Source organism: Pongo pygmaeus, chromosome 11 (genome assembly GCF_028885625.2).
Source record: "Pongo pygmaeus isolate AG05252 chromosome 11, NHGRI_mPonPyg2-v2.0_pri, whole genome shotgun sequence".
Lineage (NCBI taxonomy): Eukaryota > Metazoa > Chordata > Mammalia > Primates > Hominidae > Pongo > Pongo pygmaeus.
The window spans coordinates 81,854,381-81,874,069 of record NC_072384.2 but is presented as its reverse complement, the minus strand read 5'-3'; the positions used below and the strand labels follow the sequence as shown (position 1 = coordinate 81,874,069).

General features: G+C 36.7%; 1 protein-coding gene across 3 annotated transcripts in view; it reads right to left on the bottom strand.

The window, feature by feature from the left end:
- Positions 1-19,689, bottom strand: part of PPP1R1C (protein phosphatase 1 regulatory inhibitor subunit 1C) — a 151,914-nt gene that overhangs the window by 7,769 nt on the left and 124,456 nt on the right. For 2 of the 3 annotated variants that reach the window (XM_063647670.1, XM_054479005.2), the window contains exon 5: positions 4,151-6,330. In XM_063647670.1, coding sequence (XP_063503740.1) covers positions 6,242-6,330 — 89 coding nt within the window. In that variant the 3' untranslated portion in view covers positions 4,151-6,241. Of the gene's footprint in view, positions 1-4,150; positions 6,331-19,689 lie in introns of those variants that run through there. The other variant, XM_054479003.2, reaches the window with a different exon arrangement.

Sequence of the window (19,689 nt, the reverse complement as noted above, 5' to 3'; positions counted from 1 at the left end):
TCAGGCCAGTTAAAATGGTGATCATTAAAAAGTTGGGAAACAATAGATGCTGGAGAGGATGTGAAGAAATAGGAACACTTTTACATTGTTGATGGGAGTGCAAACTAGTTCAACCATTGTGGAAGACAGTGTGGTGATTTCTCAAGGATCTAGAACCAGAAATACCATTTGATCCAGCAATCCCATTTCTGGGTACATACCTAAAGGATTATAAATCATTCTACTATAAAGACACATGCACACGTATGTTTATTGCGGCACTATTCACAAAAGCAAAGACTTGGAACCAACACAAATGTCCATCAATGATTGACTGGATAAAGAAAATGTGGCACATATACACCATGGAATACTATGCAGCCATAAAAAGAATGAGTTCATGTCCTTTGCAGGGACGTGGATGAAGCTGGAAACCATCATTCTGAGCAAACTAACACAGGAACAGAAAAGCAAACACCGCATGTTTTCACTCATAAGTGGAAGTTAGACAATGAGAACATATGGGCACAGGGAGGGGAACATCACACACTGGGGCCTGTCAAGGGGCGGGGGGCTAGAGGAGGGATAGCATTAGGAGAAATACCTAATGTAGATGACAGGTCGATGGGTGCAGCAAACCACCATGGCATGTGTATACCTCTGTAACAAACCCGCAGGTTCTGCACAGGTATCCCAGAACTTAGAGTATAATAATAAACTAAAATAAATAAATAAATAGTGCCAGGAAAAAACAGAGACAACTCCAGAATGTAGGACATCTCACAGTACCACTGACCTAGTTTCTTGAACACTTCACCTACTTGATTTATCTAACAATATTTTTTCTTTTTTTTTCTTGCTTGCTTTATGTCTGTTTTGGCTTACGTATTTAAAAGTAAATCTCACACATCATGCCATTTTATTCTTCCATCTGTTAAAATGGGTGCATTGTCCCTACAGAACCAAAGTAGTTAGCTAGCAATCCCAATAAAATTATCATTTCCTCAAAAAAAAAAAAACTAGTGCTTCCAAACTTTCGTTCAATTATATATTACTTTTTTGATTGGGGGTACCACTTCTACTAAATTTTTCTTTAAATAAACCTAAAATATACTCACACTTTAAACTTGCCTCATCCTAAGCAATAATAGGTATGGAACCATGGATTTGGGGTTCCTGGATATGTATTTCTTCTAATACATATTATAATCATATTTGTAACTATAAAAAAAAGAACTTGTTCCTGGCCAACCTAAAATTATATTGTTCTCCATAATGTATAAAACATTGGCATATATTAAATTAACACAAAGTGAATGGTAAAAAAATTAGTGAGTAATTTTTTTAATAAATACCCTTACCTTGGATAACTCTGGGAAGAATAAAGGGTTACAAAATTATCGTCCAATAGAAATAACTCTAGTCAAGAATCCTGCCCGACTCTGCCACACTCTGCCTGTTCCTTACGTATAAGAGGATAGAAAAATAACCCCTAACTTATTCACCTGACAGAGCCTTTCTTAGAGTCAGTGTAAACAACTAAACAGGATCCAAAAGTGAGTGGCCAGGAGGAGAAGAGAAGTTTGGGAGGAACTGATGACATTTTATCAAAGAAATGACATCAGAATGTTCTTTAATATCTGGAGTTTTCAGAGATGAATCAAAGAAGCAGGAAACGTGTAGAAGGGGAGAGTTTAACACACAGAAGAACAATCGGAACTTTTGGTTGGCTTGGAACTGGAGTTATTCAAGAATAAGTAGGGTAGGCCGGGAACGGGGGCTCACGCCTGTAATCCCAGCACTTTGGGAGGCTGAGGCGGGCGGATTATGAGGTAAGGATATTGAGACAACCCTGGACAATATGGCGAAACCCCATCTCTACTAAAATACAAAACAAACAAACAAACAAAATCAGCTGGGTGTGGTGGTGGGCACCTGTAGTCCCAGCTACTTGGGAGGCTGAGGCAGGGGAATCACTTGAACCCGGGAGGTGGAGGTTGCAGTAAGCCGAGATGGTGCCACTGTACTCCAGCCTGGTGACAGAGCGAGACTCCATCTCAAAAAATAAATAAATAAATAAAAATAAAAAATAAAATAAGTGGGGTGATTAATCACTTGTTCATGATGTTGAAGAGGATCATGAAGTAGATAAAGTTAAGATAGAAGGCCTCTGAGGTCCTTTCTAACTCTAATAATAATAATATATACCAATTATTAAATGCTCACTAAGCTTGGCTAAGTATTTTATAGGTCTTATCTCATTTAAGCCTCACAACAACCCAGCAGGTTAGGTATGATTGTACCCATTTTACAAATGAAGAAACTGAGTCTGAAATCTGGTAGAGCCTGGAGTTGAATCCAAGTCAGAATGACTCAAAGTCCAGCTACTAACAATTACACTATAAATGTGGTCTGGGAAATATAGTTTTTGTTTTGTTTTGCTTTGGTCAGTTTCTTTGCCCATTCTGCCAAACTGAAGCCAAGTTGGCTTCTAGAAAAAAATGTTTTTGAAAACTATAATTGTGTGAAAAGTAAAGTGAAAAGCCATTATCTCAACTGGTTTCCTTCAAATTTCTGAGAAAGTCAACATATTTCTCAAAAGAAAACTTAAGCTTTTAATTCTCTTTGTGTTTTGAGAGTGGAGAACAGAATGGAAGAAACCACCATTTCCCAAAGAAAACTTATGCTCTTAATTTTGATTTCTTTGTGTTTTTTTTTAGAAATGGAGAACAAAACAGAAAAATCAGAAGCTATACTCTATATTACCCTAAATGATGTTACAAAATCAGCAAAAGCTTTGGTTTCTTTTTGTTTGCCTGAGTCCATTTGAAAAAGCATTTTAAAAGCATCTGTTCAAGGAAACGGAAGGGCAATGTTATGTTTAGCACCTCAGGGTGTCTCAAATACTCTCAAGGGGCATTGAGATGTTTTCCAAACACAAGTAATTCAAAATCACTTAAAACAAATAAGGGCCTTAATCAGGTTTTAAGTAGCGAGAAACTTGAGAAATAAACAGAGTCATAGCAGGTGGTATAGAAATTCCAGAAAGTTTTGGCTTAACAAAGAAAAAGTCAGGGGATCGGTGGTGATATCCCCTTTATCATTTTTTATTGCGTCTATTTGATTCTTCTCTCTTTTCTTCATTAGTCTTGCTAGCAATCTATAAATTTTGTTGATCTTTTCAAAAAACCAGCTCCTGGATTCATTGATTTTTTGAAGGGTTTTTTGTGTCTCTATTTCCTTCAGCTACAAGGCTACAGTAACCAAAACAGCCTGGTACTGGTGCCAAAACAGAGATATAGACCAATGGAACACAACAGAGCCCTCAGAAATAATGCCACATATCTACAACCATCCGATCTTTGACAAACCTGACAAAAACAAGAAATGGGGAAAGGATTTCCTATTTAATAAATGGTGCTGGGAAAACTGGCTAGCCATATGTAGAAAGCTGAAACTGGATCCCTTCCTTACACCTTATACAAAAATTAACTCAAGATAGATTAAAGACTCAAATGTTAGACCTAAAACCATAAAAACCCTAGAAGAAAACCTAGGCATTACCATTCAGGACATAGGCATGGGCAAGGACTTCATGTCTAAAACACCAAAAGCAATGGCAACAAAAGCCAAAATTGACAAATGGGATCTAATTAAACTAAAGAGCTTCTGCACAGCAAAAGAAACTACCGTCAGAGTGAACAGGCAACCTACAGAATGGGAGAAAATTTTTGCAATCTACTCATTTGACAAAGGGCTAATATCCAGAATCTACAATGAACTCAAACAAATTTACAAGACAAAAACAAACAACGCCATCAAAAAGCGGCCGAAGGATATGAACAGACACTTCTCAAAAGAAGACATTTATGCAGCCAAAAGACACATGAAAAAATGCTCATCATCACTGGTCACTAGAGAATTGCAAATCAAAACCACAGTGAGATACCATCTCATACCAGTTAGAATGGCATTCATTAAAAAGTCAGGAAACAACAGGTGCTGGAGAGGCTGTGGAGAAATAGGAACACTTTTACACTGTTGGTGGGACTGTAACCATTGTGGAAGTCAGTGTGGCAATTCCTCAGGGATCTAGAACTAGAAATACCATTTGACCCAGCAATCCCATTACTGGGTGTATACCCAAAGGATTATAAATCATGCTGCTATAAAGACACATGCACATGTATGTTTATTGCGGCACTATTCACAACAGCAAAGACTTGGAACCAACCCAAATGTCCAACAATGATAGACTAGATTAAGAAAATGTGGCACATATACACCATGGAATACTATGCAGCCATAAAAAGTGATGAGTTCATGTCCTTTGTAGGGACATGGGTGAAGCTGGAAACCATCATTCTCAGCAAACTATCGCAAGGACAAAAAACCAAACACCGCATGTTCTCACTCATAGGTGGGAATTGAACAGTGAGAACACACGGACACAGGAAGGGGAACATCACACACCAGGGCCTGCTGTGGGGTGGGGGGTGGGGGGAGGGATAGCATTATGAGATATACCTAATGTTAAATGATGAGTTAATGGGTGCAGCACACCAACATGGCACATGTATACATATGTAACTAACCTGCATGTTGTGCACATTACCCTAAAACTTAAAGTATAATTAAAAAAAAAAGAAAAAGTCAGGGGAGGGGTGGAGAAAGACAGAGAAGGAGAGGGAGAAGGGGAGAGAGGGAGAGAGAAAAGGAAGAAAGAAAGGAAGAGAAGGAGGGAGGGAGAAAGACAGAAGAAAGGAAAGGAAGGAGAGAGAGATGAATCTAGAATAGTCATTTATACATGTGGTATGCTTATCAATGGGTTTCACACTTATTTTCTTGGGGAAAAATACTAAGGAAAATGGTTGTCAACTCACTGCATTCTCTTATAGCTCCATAAAACTCTCTTAACTTCTACATTACAAAACTCATATTCAAAATTAAAAGCAATCATTTTACGTATTTGAATCTTGATATTAAGATCCCACAGTGGATTACACATTTGATTTTTTCTTCCTGCCTTCATTTGTCCTTTACTGACTTTTGAGAAATCTTTTTATTTTTTATCCATGATACATTTGAATTTCATTAATATTATTAAGGAACCAAATTGAGTATTCTTCCATTCCCCCTAAATTTTGTAGTTTAGATACTTTGCCTTCACAAATAATGTATAATTACAATTGTTCAAAATGCCCAGAACTTTAAATTATGAAAAAGCCATATTCAATAAATATACACTATCATATAAAATCTTGCTTTATGCTAATGCTTTATCTTTTCTGCCAGTTCTATAGGGGTAAAAGTATCTTTCTTTTATTTTTATAATTCCCAGCATAGTACCTTCCCAGGGATAAGCTCATAAAAGATATTTGTTTAATTAATGAATAAATGACTATATGCATGAATTAATGGAATTTCTTATTTTATGATATGGAAGATTTATAAACTGCTAATTATTTATCAAAATGCAATAGGAAATAGATGGCTCAAATTTCAAGTAATAGCTAAAAAAGGGGGTAGGAAGATTTGGCATAGATTTTTGGATTTATCATTCTTCTTTCTTAATAACTAGAGAAAATGCTGGGAAATATATACCTTGCAGCTTAGAAAATGAAGAGAATTCTGTAGTTTTATAGCCAACCATTAATGTGTTGTTGGTGGGAAAAAGATGTTTAGTATCTAATATTGTGGTGTATTGAATCAAGAAAACTGGCATTTCTTCTTTAAAAATGAACATTGTGTTCTGTTCTGGATACAGAAATATGATCAATGCAAATCTTAAGCTAAAAGTTTTATTAGATATTTCTCTTTAAGTTAAACCCACACACACATACACACACACACACACACACACACACTTATGTCTAAATGTGTTTAATATTTATTTTTTACTCTTAAAGTGGTGTTATTTACATGTGTTGTTAGAATGCAAACCTTATCAGTAAGACATCAAGGATTAAGCTCTGGCAGTATTAAAGTTAGAACAGTCACATCTGCAAATTTTTACATAGTTAAAAAGAAGAATCACTGTAAAATAAATGCTTATTCTTTAATTGTAAGTGATGTGGAACTATGTGTACTTAGTTCTAAAGTTCAGTCAAGGAGACTTCCAGGATGTGCATAGCTACTGTATGAGTGCAGGGTGCAGAGATGGAGGATGCTTCTGGAAGCCAAGCAGTGGAATTCCATGGTATACTCAGAAAAGTTAATAGTTCAGTTATTTCCAAGAAGCCTTCTTGCTGCAGACCAGTAATTAATGGTCCCGCTGCTCCTCTCTTTCATTGGTGCCTTCTTCTTCTTCAGGGAACGCTGATTCATTCTGGCCTTTCAGATGCTTAACCCCTGAAATTATAAAAATTATGCAAAATTTAAATGATTTTCATTTCTGGAATATTAACCGCTTTCCTGCAAAAGATAAAGAGTGGAAAGTTTTCATTTGGTATTTATATGTTTTTCTCCAAGAATCTTAACAATGTAATCCTATATAAACCTTTTAATTCACTGAGCAATAAAAACATACCCAGCTGAATTTCCATTAGAGGCAGGCTATCTTTCATAATTAAAGCTTCTCCATTAGGGATTGCATCACAGCCTATTAAAAACCTGTTAACTAAAAATCTGCTCACAGATTCTTATTGTAATTCTAATGTATCACTTAGTTCAAATATTGCTTTTGGCATCCCTCAATTCTATTACAATGAGAACTATTGAAACCCCTAGGAACAAAAGGGTGTGCGTGCCATTTCTGTAACTTATAAACAACAAAACAATCACAATATTGTGAATCTTCTTTCAGAACCTAAACATACCAAAGTGATTATGGAACTTCTCTATTCAAAATTCTTCAATAACTTCCCCCACAACCTACACAGTGGGAAAAACATTGGCATACATTTGCCTGCTATACAAGGCTCTTATAATCTGGGCTCTCTACCATTTCTCACCAGCCTTTCCTGCTTTCAGGGTAATTTACACTTAACAACACTAACCTACTTTTCTCCCGGGCCACTCCAGGCTCCCTCAGGCTTTCATACTTTTCTTATTCTGTTCTCATTGCCAGACATCTTCATCCTACACACACACGTGATAATCTCCCACTCACCTTTCTGGTGTCAGCTTGCCTCCTCTCTGATGGCTACCCCAATTCCCCATGTAGATAGACTTTCTCATATTCCCACCTGCTCTTAGAACATCTATTGTCAATTACCTTATAGAACTGTATTTGTTTACGTCTCTTTCTCATCAGAGAAAACTCCTCGATGCTGAGAAATATGTAATTTCGTTTTGGAGTCCCAGGCACAGTGCCTAGCAAACAGTAGGTACTCATTAATATTTATTGTCTAAATGATTGATTGAATTAATGAAGTAACAATTTGGTATATGCATTTGGCAGTTCCACAATAATCTATCTTTAGATTTTTTTCAAAATTATTTCAAATTTAGAGTATAAATCAGAAGACAATTACAACAACCACACTCAATCTACAAAATTATCTTTCATTTCCCTCGAGTCTATTCTGTTAAGACTTCAGAGTAGCTGAAACTTTCTGCATATAGTGATAGTTAATGTGGGAAATTTTACACTTTTTTGTATCTTATAAAATTAGTTTATGAGATTTCTTAAGTATTACTAAAAACACTCTAGTAAGAATTGATAAATGAAAGGAAGTCATTCCTCATGTTTGCTATAAAACAAAGAGTCTCAAGAAATGTGTAAGTTTGCATGTACAGCTGTCAGCAAGCCTCAGAGTGCTATTTGACAAACAGTGACATCCTTGGACTTCATGGATTGCAAAAATATTTTATCGCTTGTAATAATATTTAAATACTTTAATTTCATCTGAAAACTTACATTACTCACAATTCTTCTTGATCTAAGACTGTAGGGAGAAATTTGTTGCTAAGACATGGAATTCACCTCACATTATCATAAATTACCTGAAAAAGAGCTCTGTCTCAGTGCTCAGGGAAAGGGAAGAGGGTTTATTAAGTGTCCAACCAGTCACTCTGCTTGAGTCTTACATACATGAGTAACTAAACCTCACAACTCCTTGTGGTAAACACCTGTCTAGTAAAATTTAGAATTAGAGAAGATAAAGGATTTGTACAAGGTTGTAAGAGTATTGTGATGCTAAGAGAAGTTCTGACACATCATAGTCTCTCAATATATACTGAATGAATTAATGAGGGTATGAATGAGTAAGTCATAAAGTTCCATTATTAAGAGGCACTGATTCATTTTCACCTTTAGCTTTTTGGCTGCTGACTCAAACTTTCCATCATTCTCTACGATTTATCATAGGTTTGAAGTACCAATTAACCTGGCACCAAGGTCTTGGGGTTCCCTCTGAAATATTAAGACACAGTAATCATTCAGCCACCTGCCACTCTTCTTCCTGAGCTGAGGTTGACTATATCTTGCCAGGTTTGCAAAGGTTCTAATGACTCCAGAGCTCATCTTTTTCATTCACAAGGTAACTACAGAGTAATAAATCTGTGTTTGAGATAATATTCTTTAAATAAGAGGTAATAATCTAATGTCCTTATTGATTTGTCTAAGTGAGGGGATTAAATATAAAGGAAAAAATCAGTAATTAAGATGTTTAACTCATTAATCCATTAATCACCCACTTTCCACACTTGAGAATAGGTCTGCTTGTTTACCCTGATCCACATTTAATTTATTTTATAATAATAATAGTCACAAAGTTATATGAAAAAGCCAAACCTTTTTCAAAGTAAAATCACTCGCTTGGACAAATGTTAGCCCTATACAATTGTGGCGTTACTATTTCCAGGTGAAATATTTTGATGAGGCAGGAGCAGGTGACATGTTACCACAGAGCTGTTCAGCAGAATATCTACCACAAATTCTTTGATTCCCAAAGCAGTTTACTCTAATACCATCTTTCAATTGGATAATGAGCGATTGGTTGATGTGTGCTTTGAAGCAGCCTTCAAGACAATCTCTCTCTTTTCCTGTCATCAATATTCTTCTGATTATAGATGCAATAATGCTGAGATTAAAGTGAGAAGCCTGCTGAGGACTATGTAATAATTTCTCCCTACACATCTCCTGCATCCCAAAACACACATATAATTTGTGTTTAATTTTCTTTAAACCCCCATTTGATGTTTGAGGAGACTTACATTTGATGTAATTCTAGAGATGGATGAAAATGAATTGGTCTGGGGGTGTTGTTGAAATTCTCAGAGCTTTGTCCTCTGCCAGATGCTAATAAGCATCAGGGAAATCCCTCCCCTGCACAGGGTTTGAGGCTTGGCACAGGGCAATCAGCCTCAGGAGCAAGTGCAGACTCAGCTAGGGCTGCATATGGGCAGAAGGCCAAGGAATCCCAAAAAACACATTGAAGGTTCTTTTCTTCGAAGCAAAATGAGCACACAGGAAAACAGACCATGTAGAAGACAAGGATATGCCATATGAAAATGTGAAGGAATGAAGAAAAGAAAGCAGACAATAAAAGAAGAAAAGGAAAAGAAATAAATTTTGACCCCAAGCAGAACATAATACTTATTCTCTTCTCTATTCTGTAGATCAAATGGTTAAATGTGGATTCAACAAAGTTGGGAAGTAACTGAGTGAAGAATTTTGAATACTGAATCCATAGAGGGAGGTTTATATTTGGCAAACCACAGGTCAATATTTTTAATCAATTAATTTGAAGACAAAGACAGGAGGCTCATTACATTTGTAGATAACACAAAATTTGGAAGAAAAGACGACATGAATGGCAAAGTCAGTAAAGGTTTCCAAGAGCTGGAATGATGACCTAAGCATTTAAGGTAGAGTTCAACAGAATTTTTGTTTTTAGAAAGGTTAATTTAGTTCTAAAAAAAAAAAAAAGAGTATAAGGGCAACCTTAATTAATTATAGTTAGGGATTTTAGGTGACCACAATTTCACCTGACCTGGTGTTTCTAGGCACAGAGTTCCTGGCAGTGTTGGTGGTATTCCTAGCGGCGAAGTTGGCAGTACAAGAAAGGGAACCGCTCTCTAACCACGTGTTGGTCAGACTTTTCCTGCAACATGCTGCCTAGTTCTCATCTGCATTTTAAGAGGACTAGTTTAAGAAGGGAATTGAGATAAAAGGTAGTTTTATGACATCACTTTTCTGGAGGAATTATAGAAGAAACTGGAATATTTAGCACAGAGGAAATTAATAGAGGACAATAGAGGCTGACTTTGAATTCCTAAAATACTGCAAAAGGAAATAAAATTAATCTATGTAGCTTCCAAGAGCAGAAATAGGGTCAGTGGCTGACATTTATGTGTATAGGCAGATTATAACTCAATATAAAAAAGAAAATTTCCAAATTCTTTATGTTTGCCCAGAAATAAACAAATGAGTGAGTTCCTCATCACTGTACATGTTCAAGTCAAAGCTATAGTTTTATCTCTGAGGCAGGTTATAGATAATTCCTGCATTAAGTAGCAGGGTGAACAAGTAACCTTGCAGATCCTAGGATGCTATTAATCCACAAAGGAAATATTCTGTACTATTGAAAAATTAGCTCTGTTTTGAGTACTATAAGTTACAAAAAAGTAATTACAATGTCAAATGACATAATGGCCCAAACACACATTTTAAAACCAATTCACAAAGGGAGTAGCAAATGTAAATAGATTTATTTTATTTTTTCAACTAGATATTTTAGACCATTGTAAATCATTCTAAAGTCCTTTAGGGAATCTATGGGTGGATTTTAAAGAGCTTCTGACCCTCTTAGAATTCTATTTATAGTGTTTTTGTGCTTTTTCAGGGAAGGAGGTCAATAGTTTTCAGCAGAATCTCAGAGGGGTCTCTGATCTGCAAGTAGTTATGAATTTGAATTCTAATCTCTTTAAAGATGAAGAAACAGTTTCAGATGGTAAAATGACTTGCTTAAATTCCCACAGTGGTTATTGGCTGAGCTGGGACACAAACTTTGGCCCTTAACTCCTATTGGGGGCTCTTTACCTGGGTTCCTAGGAACTAATCTTCCACTGTTATTGATTTCTTAGAAATTTAGAATTTGAGAAAACTATGGTGACTCAAGATCATGAGGCCCTTTTCATTATCAGAGGATTTTACATCATGGGTAGATTTCAGTATAACTTTTCAATCCTTTTGTTATTGTGGTTGTCATTATTTTAAATAGAATTTGGAGTCAGAAAGATAATAGAATTTAACCTTGCCCAGGAACACTCCCAGGATAAAACCAAGTTAGAAATAGCATTTAGATCAGTTCCCAAACCTGGACTGAACTCTGGGAAACACAGAAAAAAATATTGTGGTCTAGTCTGTAGAGATGAGACATAGTCATCAAGCAGTATGCATTAAATATCATAAAGCCCCTACTGTGTCCTGAGCATGAAAAAGAAATAGCTACAAATCCGATGAGAAGGTCAGCCAAAAGGTGATGGTGTGCATATAATGAAGCTAATTCAGTGAAGAAGTGCTATGGATCAGTAAAACAAATGATGCATTAGGAAAATTCTGATAATGAAAAGAAGAGCTCCAAGTCGATGGATAGTAATTTGGACTGTCATTTATTGAGCAATATACTCATTAGATTACGGGAAACAGCAAACCTGGTGCCTATCGCAAAAACTTTTTGCAAAATAGATTTAACAGGCATTGGTTTTCTGAAATCCTCCTATATACAAAGGAGTGATTTCAGTGGGCTTAGAAAGATGGCTTTCTAAGGGTTCCTTGAGTATTGACACTCTAAAGTTTATCACAAAAATGATGCTAGGAATATAATTTCTATATAATTATATGTATAGTTATATATATTTATAATTTTATGACTCAATATAATTTAATCTATAATATTTAATCTATAATATAAAACAGAAAGGTCCCTCAGTAAAGGTCCACCATCTCTCTGATTTCACGTTTCTCAAAATGCTTTTGTATTTATTGTAATTGTTCAATCCTCTTGTCATTCATTTATAATAAAGAACGATACATTAATACCCTGAGGGTCACAGACAACAAGGGATATATTGATTTTATTTCAAAATTAAAAGCATATTATTTCCTGAACTCACCATAAATGTATCCCTTTCTACTTTATTTGACGTAAATTATACGTAGACAGCACAGTTAATCTCTGTTCTAATATAATGACTTGCCAATTTATATAAGCTGCAAATCAACACATGATCACTTAACTCCCCATTACTTAAGGAATCATTTCTTTGCAGAAGAATAAACGTGCAATATGATTTTCTCTTCATCATCCATGGAAATAGGGACAACATGTTTATGTGATATTCATAAGTATGTTTTGTATATTTTTACCTATATTTTACCAAAACTGTTACCCAATAGCAAAGCTGAGATAAAAGGTTTAGCAGTAAATACTAAGAAGGTAGGGAAGAGGGTACTATTACATATTAATATTAGAAATATTAATTCAAACAATATCTTTGGAAAGTAATATGGTATCACTTATCAAAATGTAAAGAGCCCACATCTGTATTATCTCTCTCTCTCTCTTTTTAAAAATGTCACAAGGATTCTGCTGCTTGGCCCAGGATGAGAATTACTTTAATAGACTGATTGCCACTTTTGCCCTCCACAGTCATGTGCCCCTCTAGTACCCATTTTTCTTCTGAAGCTAATGCATTCCCCATGAATTTAGAAGTAGAGTTAAATTTCTAAGCCTACACATAATGGAGCTAAACAATGTTTAGGCAATTTCACTTTAGAAAGAGACAGAATGGCTCCCTAGCCTGCAAGACTTAACTGCAATTGATTGAACACAATAGCATATCTAAAATAAAGAATGCATCGATCAGCAGGAGTCAGTGGTTAGCCTTGAAAGCATTAAAAATAAAATAACAAAAAGAGAGTTGCATTTACAGCCACAGAAGCAAATGTTGTGTGTGTTTCTTTTACCGTGTCCAGAGAATAACATCCTGTGCTGGCATTTTAAAGGCTCTGTCCTCCGGGCAGGGTACTTCTCTATTGAAGCAATGGTTACCACAGGCTTCCACAGACTGTTGCCAGTGTATGCCCCAGTCACATAATTCAATCACCCAGCTCTGACTCTGAGCTCACCAAGGAAAACCTCTGATAGCAACAGAGCTAGCATACAAAGAGAGAAGGCTCTGACTAGAGTAATATTGTCTTCACCTGAGAGTAGTCATTTATTTTGAATTGATAAATTAACATTCTGGTTTTATATATCAGTTTTTAAAGTTATATTTTATTTTAATTAACATATAACAATGTATTATTTATTTTAATAATAAACCTTATTAAATTTTATTTTTTATTAATTTTAATATAATTTATTATATTAAATTAAATTTAATATAATAAATTATATTATATATAAATTATAATATATAATTTAATATTGTTTATCAATTTTAATATAAATATGGAGTACAGAGTGATATTTTGATACATACATTTATTTTGAAATGATCAAATCAGAGTAGTTAGTATATCCATTACCTCAAATATTTATCAATAATTTATTTGTGGTAAAAACATTTAAAATCCTGTCTTTTAGCTGTCTTGAAGTATACTCTGTATTATTATGAATTGTAGTAAACTTGCTGGGCAATAGAACACCAGCTTGCTTACTAGGAGAGAAGGCACTGACTAGGCTAGTCTTATGTTCACCTGACGACGACATTTCTTATTTTGAATTAATAAATTTGCATTCTAGTTATATATGTCAGTCCCAATATGCTTTTTATGGAGCACAAATATTACAACTTCAACTGATTCTCAGTCATCATCAATGAGATAATTTGTGAATATGCCCAGTAGTGGCTGAATCTGGCCAGCAGCTAAGGTGGGAACTTGAAGGGACCTCTGGAGGTGGGGAACTGATGCTACTTTAGTTTAAGACTTACTATAAAACTACAGTAATGAAGAGAGTGTGTGGTGAAAAAACAGACAAAGAGAACAATGGAACAGCATAGAGAGTCCAGAAACTGACCCATGTAAATGTAGTCAACTAATCTTTGACAAAGGAGAAAAGGGAATACAATGGAGCAAAGACAGTCTTTCCAACAAATGGGAACTTGAACAACTGGATATCCACATGCAAAAAAAAAATAATAATCTAGATTCAGATACTACACTCTTCACAAAAAAAAACCCAAATTGATCCGGACTTCAGTTTAAAACACACATTTATGATACTCCTAGAAAATAATATAGGAGAATACCTGGATAGCCCTAAATATGGGGATGGCTTTTTAGGTTCAACACCAAAGACATAATCCGTGAAAGAAAAAAACTGGTAAGCTGTTCATCATTAAAATTAAAACATCTGCTCTGTGAAAAACAATGTAAAGGATGTGAATACAAGCCATAGACTGAGAGAAAATGTTTGCAAAAGACACACGTGATAAAAGGGCTACTATCCAAAACATACAAAGGACTCTTAAAACTCAACAGTAAGGAAACAAACAATCCAATTAAGAATGGAAAAAAAAAGTCTGAACAGCCAAGGAGATACATAGATGGCAAGTAAGCATATGAAAAGATGTTCAACATCATCTTTCATTAAGAACTGCAAATTAAAACAATGAGATACTACTGCACACCTATGAGAATGGCTGAAATCCAAAACACTGACAACACTGACAAAACACTGAGAAATGCTAGCGAAGACAGGGAGCAACAGAAATGAGAAATGGTACAGCCACTTTGAGAGAGAGTTTGGCAATTTCCTACAAAAGTAAACATACTATACAATCCAGAAATCACTGCTTTGTATTTACCCAAATGAATCAAAAGCAGATGTCCACACAAAAACCTGCACATAGATATTTATAGCAGCTTTATTAATAATTGCAAAACCTTGGAAGACAGAATCAATAGTATTTGCTGGAAAACTGGATATGGATTATAAGAAAAAGAAGACAGTCAAGTATGTTACCAAAGTTTTTGGCCAAGGTAACAGAAAAAATGGAATCATCATTAACTAAGATGGGGAAGATTTAGATGAAGAAAATTTTATATGGAATATCTGATGCCAAACATAGTAAATTTGATATTTACAATCTATACCCAAATGAATATATTGTTATTATGTGTCTGAAAGTCAGGAGAGAATTCTGGGCTCGGGTATTAATGTGGAAGTCATCATTATGTAGACAACATTTAAAAGCGTTAAACAGTTGAAGATCACTGAGAAAGGGAATGAGTAAAGAAGAAAACATGTTCAAAAGCTGAGCCCTGGAGTACTCCAACATTAAGAGTGCAAAGAGAACAGGATGGCACAGAAAAAGAAGACTGTCCAGGAGCATTTTATGAACAGGAGAAAACCCTGGAGTGTAGGAGCATGCAAATGAAGCAAATAAAGAGTATACTTATAGGTGATATGACCTTACTGTGTCAAAACCTGCTAAGATGCCAAATAAAATGATGACTGAAAATAGGCTCTTGAATTTAACAATAATCAAGTCCTGTGTGACCTAGACAAAAGCAGTGTCGGTGGAGTGATAGGGGATGAAAGCCCAGTTGGAAGGAAGTTAAAGAATGAAAAGAGAAGAGATGAAAGCAGTGAATGTACCCAACTACTCCAAGGAGTTCTGCTGCAAGAGAGAGCTAAGAAATACTGTATTAGCTATAGGAACAGTGAGGTCAAATAGAATTTTTTCCTATTTTATGGAGGTATATTTGAAATACAATAAAATGCACATATTCAAGGTGTACAATTTTATCAGTTTTGACAGATGTTAGCATCTATGACATCATTACTACAAGCAAGATAACAAACATTTCCAACCAAAGAGGAATTTTTTAACGTAGGAAACAATAGAGGATACTTGTATGCTGATGGGTATGATCCCATAGAGAGGAGGAAAATTATGACATAGAGAACAGACGGAAAAATTTCTAGAGCAATGTTTCAGGATACAGGTGGGGATAGCTATATTGCACAACTGAAGGAGTTGCTGTTAGAGAAAAGCACAAAACGTTCACCTATAATAGCAAGCAGAAAGGCAGGCTGTGAAAAGGAACAGATGTGGTAGGCGAGAAGACCTCACGGTGGGAGTCCGAAAGTTCTCTTCCCATGGCTTTGGTTTTCTCAAAGTAGAAAGCAAGCTCATTACATAAGAGTGAGAAAGAGGAGGATGCGTTGGAGGTTTGCAGAGAAAGGATACACTGTAATAGACATCTCAGAGAGTGGAAGAGAGAATGAACTAAGGAAAGTAGTGTGCCTGTCAGAAAGTACTAAGTGCCCACCAGAGGTTCTGTAGGCATGAGTTCAAAATAAGACCATCAATACAGCTGTGTCCAGTTGCATAAGAGAAGGTGAGGAGTAGGCCAACACTAGGTCTCACCACTTGTAAAACCTTGTTAATTTGTTTTTCATTCCGTCTCTACAATGTTTTGTATTTTTAAAAGTGTTTTTATAAACATTTTTCTCATATCCATGACATCTCCAGGAAAATAAGGCAGGAATGACTCTCAGACAAGAATGTTTGAATTTTAAACAATGGCAAGGATGGGGACAATGTTTAATCTGAAAGAACTGATGAATTTTAAGCATTCTAATACCTAGATTAGAAGAACTCTGGGCAAAAACACTTCATTGGAATCATGCAAATTCTGATGTCTCTTTATTTAAAAGTCATTTTTTGCTCAGACCATGACATATTGAAAGATTACAAATTCTAAAAATTAATAAAGATTACCAAAGTTTCTGGCAAGTTCATTTTCCCCTGGCAATGTATTACCATTGGAAGAATTTAAGGAAAGCCCACTGTTATAGATTGAATTGTGTGCCCCAAAAAGATGTTGAATTCATAGCCCTCAGTATCTGTAAATGTGACTTTATTTGAAAATAGTGTCTTAACAGTTCCTCAAGTTAAAGTGAGGTCATAAGATTGGGCTCTAGTCCAAAATGATTGTGAAATGGGAGGAGTTTTTCCTTATCCCCCTCGAAGGGCATGCAGTGGGGGTGTGGCTTGCTTCTTCTGGTGTCCCCCTGCTCAAACCTCTATGGGGAGCATGCAGGCCGGCAAGTCGTGGGGCTCCAACCCCACATCAGGGTCTAGGATTGAGTGTTTACAGCTCCTGAAGCCCTAGTGGTGCACATTACAGTGTGCTTTTTTAGTTTTGCTGTCTGCAGGTGGCTTGTGTTAATCAGCTCAGTTAGGCCCCATGCCTTATGGCAAAGACAGAGGGCTTTCTGTATCCCGGGATTCTTGCCCTAGTGTACCAAAAAAAAAAAAAAAAAAAAAAAATCGGATCACATATGGGCTTGGAGAATGAGTTCAAGGTTTTATTGAGTGGTGGAGGTAGCTCTCAGCAGATGGATGGGGAGCCAGAAGTGGGATGGAGTGGGAAGGAATCTTCCCCTGGAGTCAGGCCACTCAGTGGCTGGGCTCTCCTCCCACCACCACCCTCAACCAAATTCCCCTTGGTGTCTACATCATCGATGTCCTGACAGCGTCTGCTGGTGCTTGTCCGTGCACTCTTTTGCTCCTCTGCTCCTCTAAACATCTAGCTGCTTGTTTGTATGCCCGCTAGGATCTCAGGGTTTTTATAGGCACAAGATGGGGCCGTGGCAGGCCAGAGTGGTCTTCGAAAATGCAACATTGGGGCTTGAAAGCAGGAGTGCCTGTCCTCACTTAGGTCCCCTGGGCACAGGCCTGAGGGTAGAGCCCTTGCTAGGGACACAGCCCTTCTCTACCCAGCACTTTCCTGCCCTACTCCTGTATCAATTGTATCCTTAAAAAAGGGAGAAATTTGAACACAGAGACAGTTTTGTACAGAAGGAAATGATATGAAAACACACAGAGAACACCATCCATAAGCCAAGGAAAATCTGAGGCTACTAGACACTAGGAGAGAGGCATGGCACAGATTTTCCTTCAGCCCTCAGAGGAAACAAACTCTGAGGACACCGTTGTCTCAGGCTTCTGGTCTCCAAAACTGTGAGACAATACATTTCTGTTGCTTCAACCACCCAGTTGTGGTTGTTATGGCACATTGTGATGGCAACCCTAGCAAACTAATACATCCATAGCGTTGAATTGTGTATAGGAAATTTCCATCCTCCTCAATACCATTGTGATACACCCTCAGTTGGATTTAAAACACAGCCACTGAGTTTCTCCTGCTGCCAATGAAACATTCAGCTTCTTGGAAGCACCTGCTATCAGACTATATCAAATCTTCCTTTCCTTTATGCAGTCATCTACCAACCTCATGATCATATCAAATTCTCTGGAGATCATAGCACTTCCCTAAATTTCTTTATACCAGTACTCCTAAAATCATTCTTGAAGACTTCAGTCTCCCCCAAGATGACCCATTCCCTCTCCCGTCACTATAAAGCTTCCTTACCTAGACTCCCACACCTTTGCCCTTCTCTCTTCTGTGGTACTCATCTGACAAACCTATAATTGTGATAAAAATCCACCTCTCTGTAATTATAGAATGCCTGCGCCCCAGTGGAGAAGCACAACTGACAAAAGCCTAAAACTACGCTGACTGATGTCACATAAAATTTTTGACCACAATTTTTAAGTGGGCTTCAACATTTACTGAAAAATCTACTCTAGTTCCCTCTTTAAATCAGTCTTAAATTGTCTCAGAATGCTATTCACTACTCAAATCTTCAACATCCCCATACCTTCCTCAAACTCAGCTGACTTTACATAGTAAAGCAAAGCAATCATTAAAGAAATGACATCAGCCTGGCCAAATCTACTAATATATTTGAATCTGCACCCATATATCTGCCTTATCTCCTAAGATTCAACCTTCGTTTTTTTTCCACCCCTCATTTTTTTCTTACAATATCTCTTCCCCTTTCAAAGAATACTCCTAAAATTTTAGCCACTCTCTTTTGCATTGTCAGTTTCTTCCATTCTGCTAAAATATTTCTAAAGCCACGAAAACATGTTTTAAGATCTCCCATTTCAGGAAACCCTCTTGACTCTATGTTCCTCTCCAGACACTGCCCCCTGCCTCTTCTCCCTTTCATAGTAAAACTCCTTATAGTGTACTAAATAGATTGTCACTTTGAAACCTTTTCTTAACCCAACCCAGTTAGACTTCCATGCCTATTACTCCATTAAAATAGTTCTTGTTAAATTTTCCAACAAAATGCATCTAAGGAAATCCACTGGTCAGTTTCACATCCATTTATTGGCAGCTACATCACAATTGAACACTTCTCTTTCTTGAAACACTAACTTTAAGATGACCAAACAATCCTGTTTTTCCACCTATGTCATTGGCTACACATTGTCTTTTCTGCTAGATAATTTTAATCATGCTTTTTTGTTTTCTGTTTTTTGTTTGTTTGTTTGTTTGTTTGAGACAGAGTCTCACTCTTCATCCAGGCTGGAGTCCAGTGGCGCGATCTCGGCTCACTGCAAGCTCTGCCTCCCAGGTTCACACCATTCTCCTGCCTCAGCCTCCCAAGTAGCTGGGACTACAGGTGCCCGCCACCATGCCCGGCTAATATCTTTGTATTTTTAGTAGAGATGGGGTTTCACCGTGTTAGCCGGGATGATCTCTATCTCCTGACCTTGTGATCCGCCCGCCTCAGCCTCCCAAAGTGCTGGGATTACAGGCATGAGCCACCGCTCCCGGCCTGATAATTTTAATTATTCTTATCCCTTCATGTCAAACATTCCCAGGGCTTGGTTACTGGATGTATTATCTATTAACACTAACTCCCTATGTGATCTGATCCAGTATCA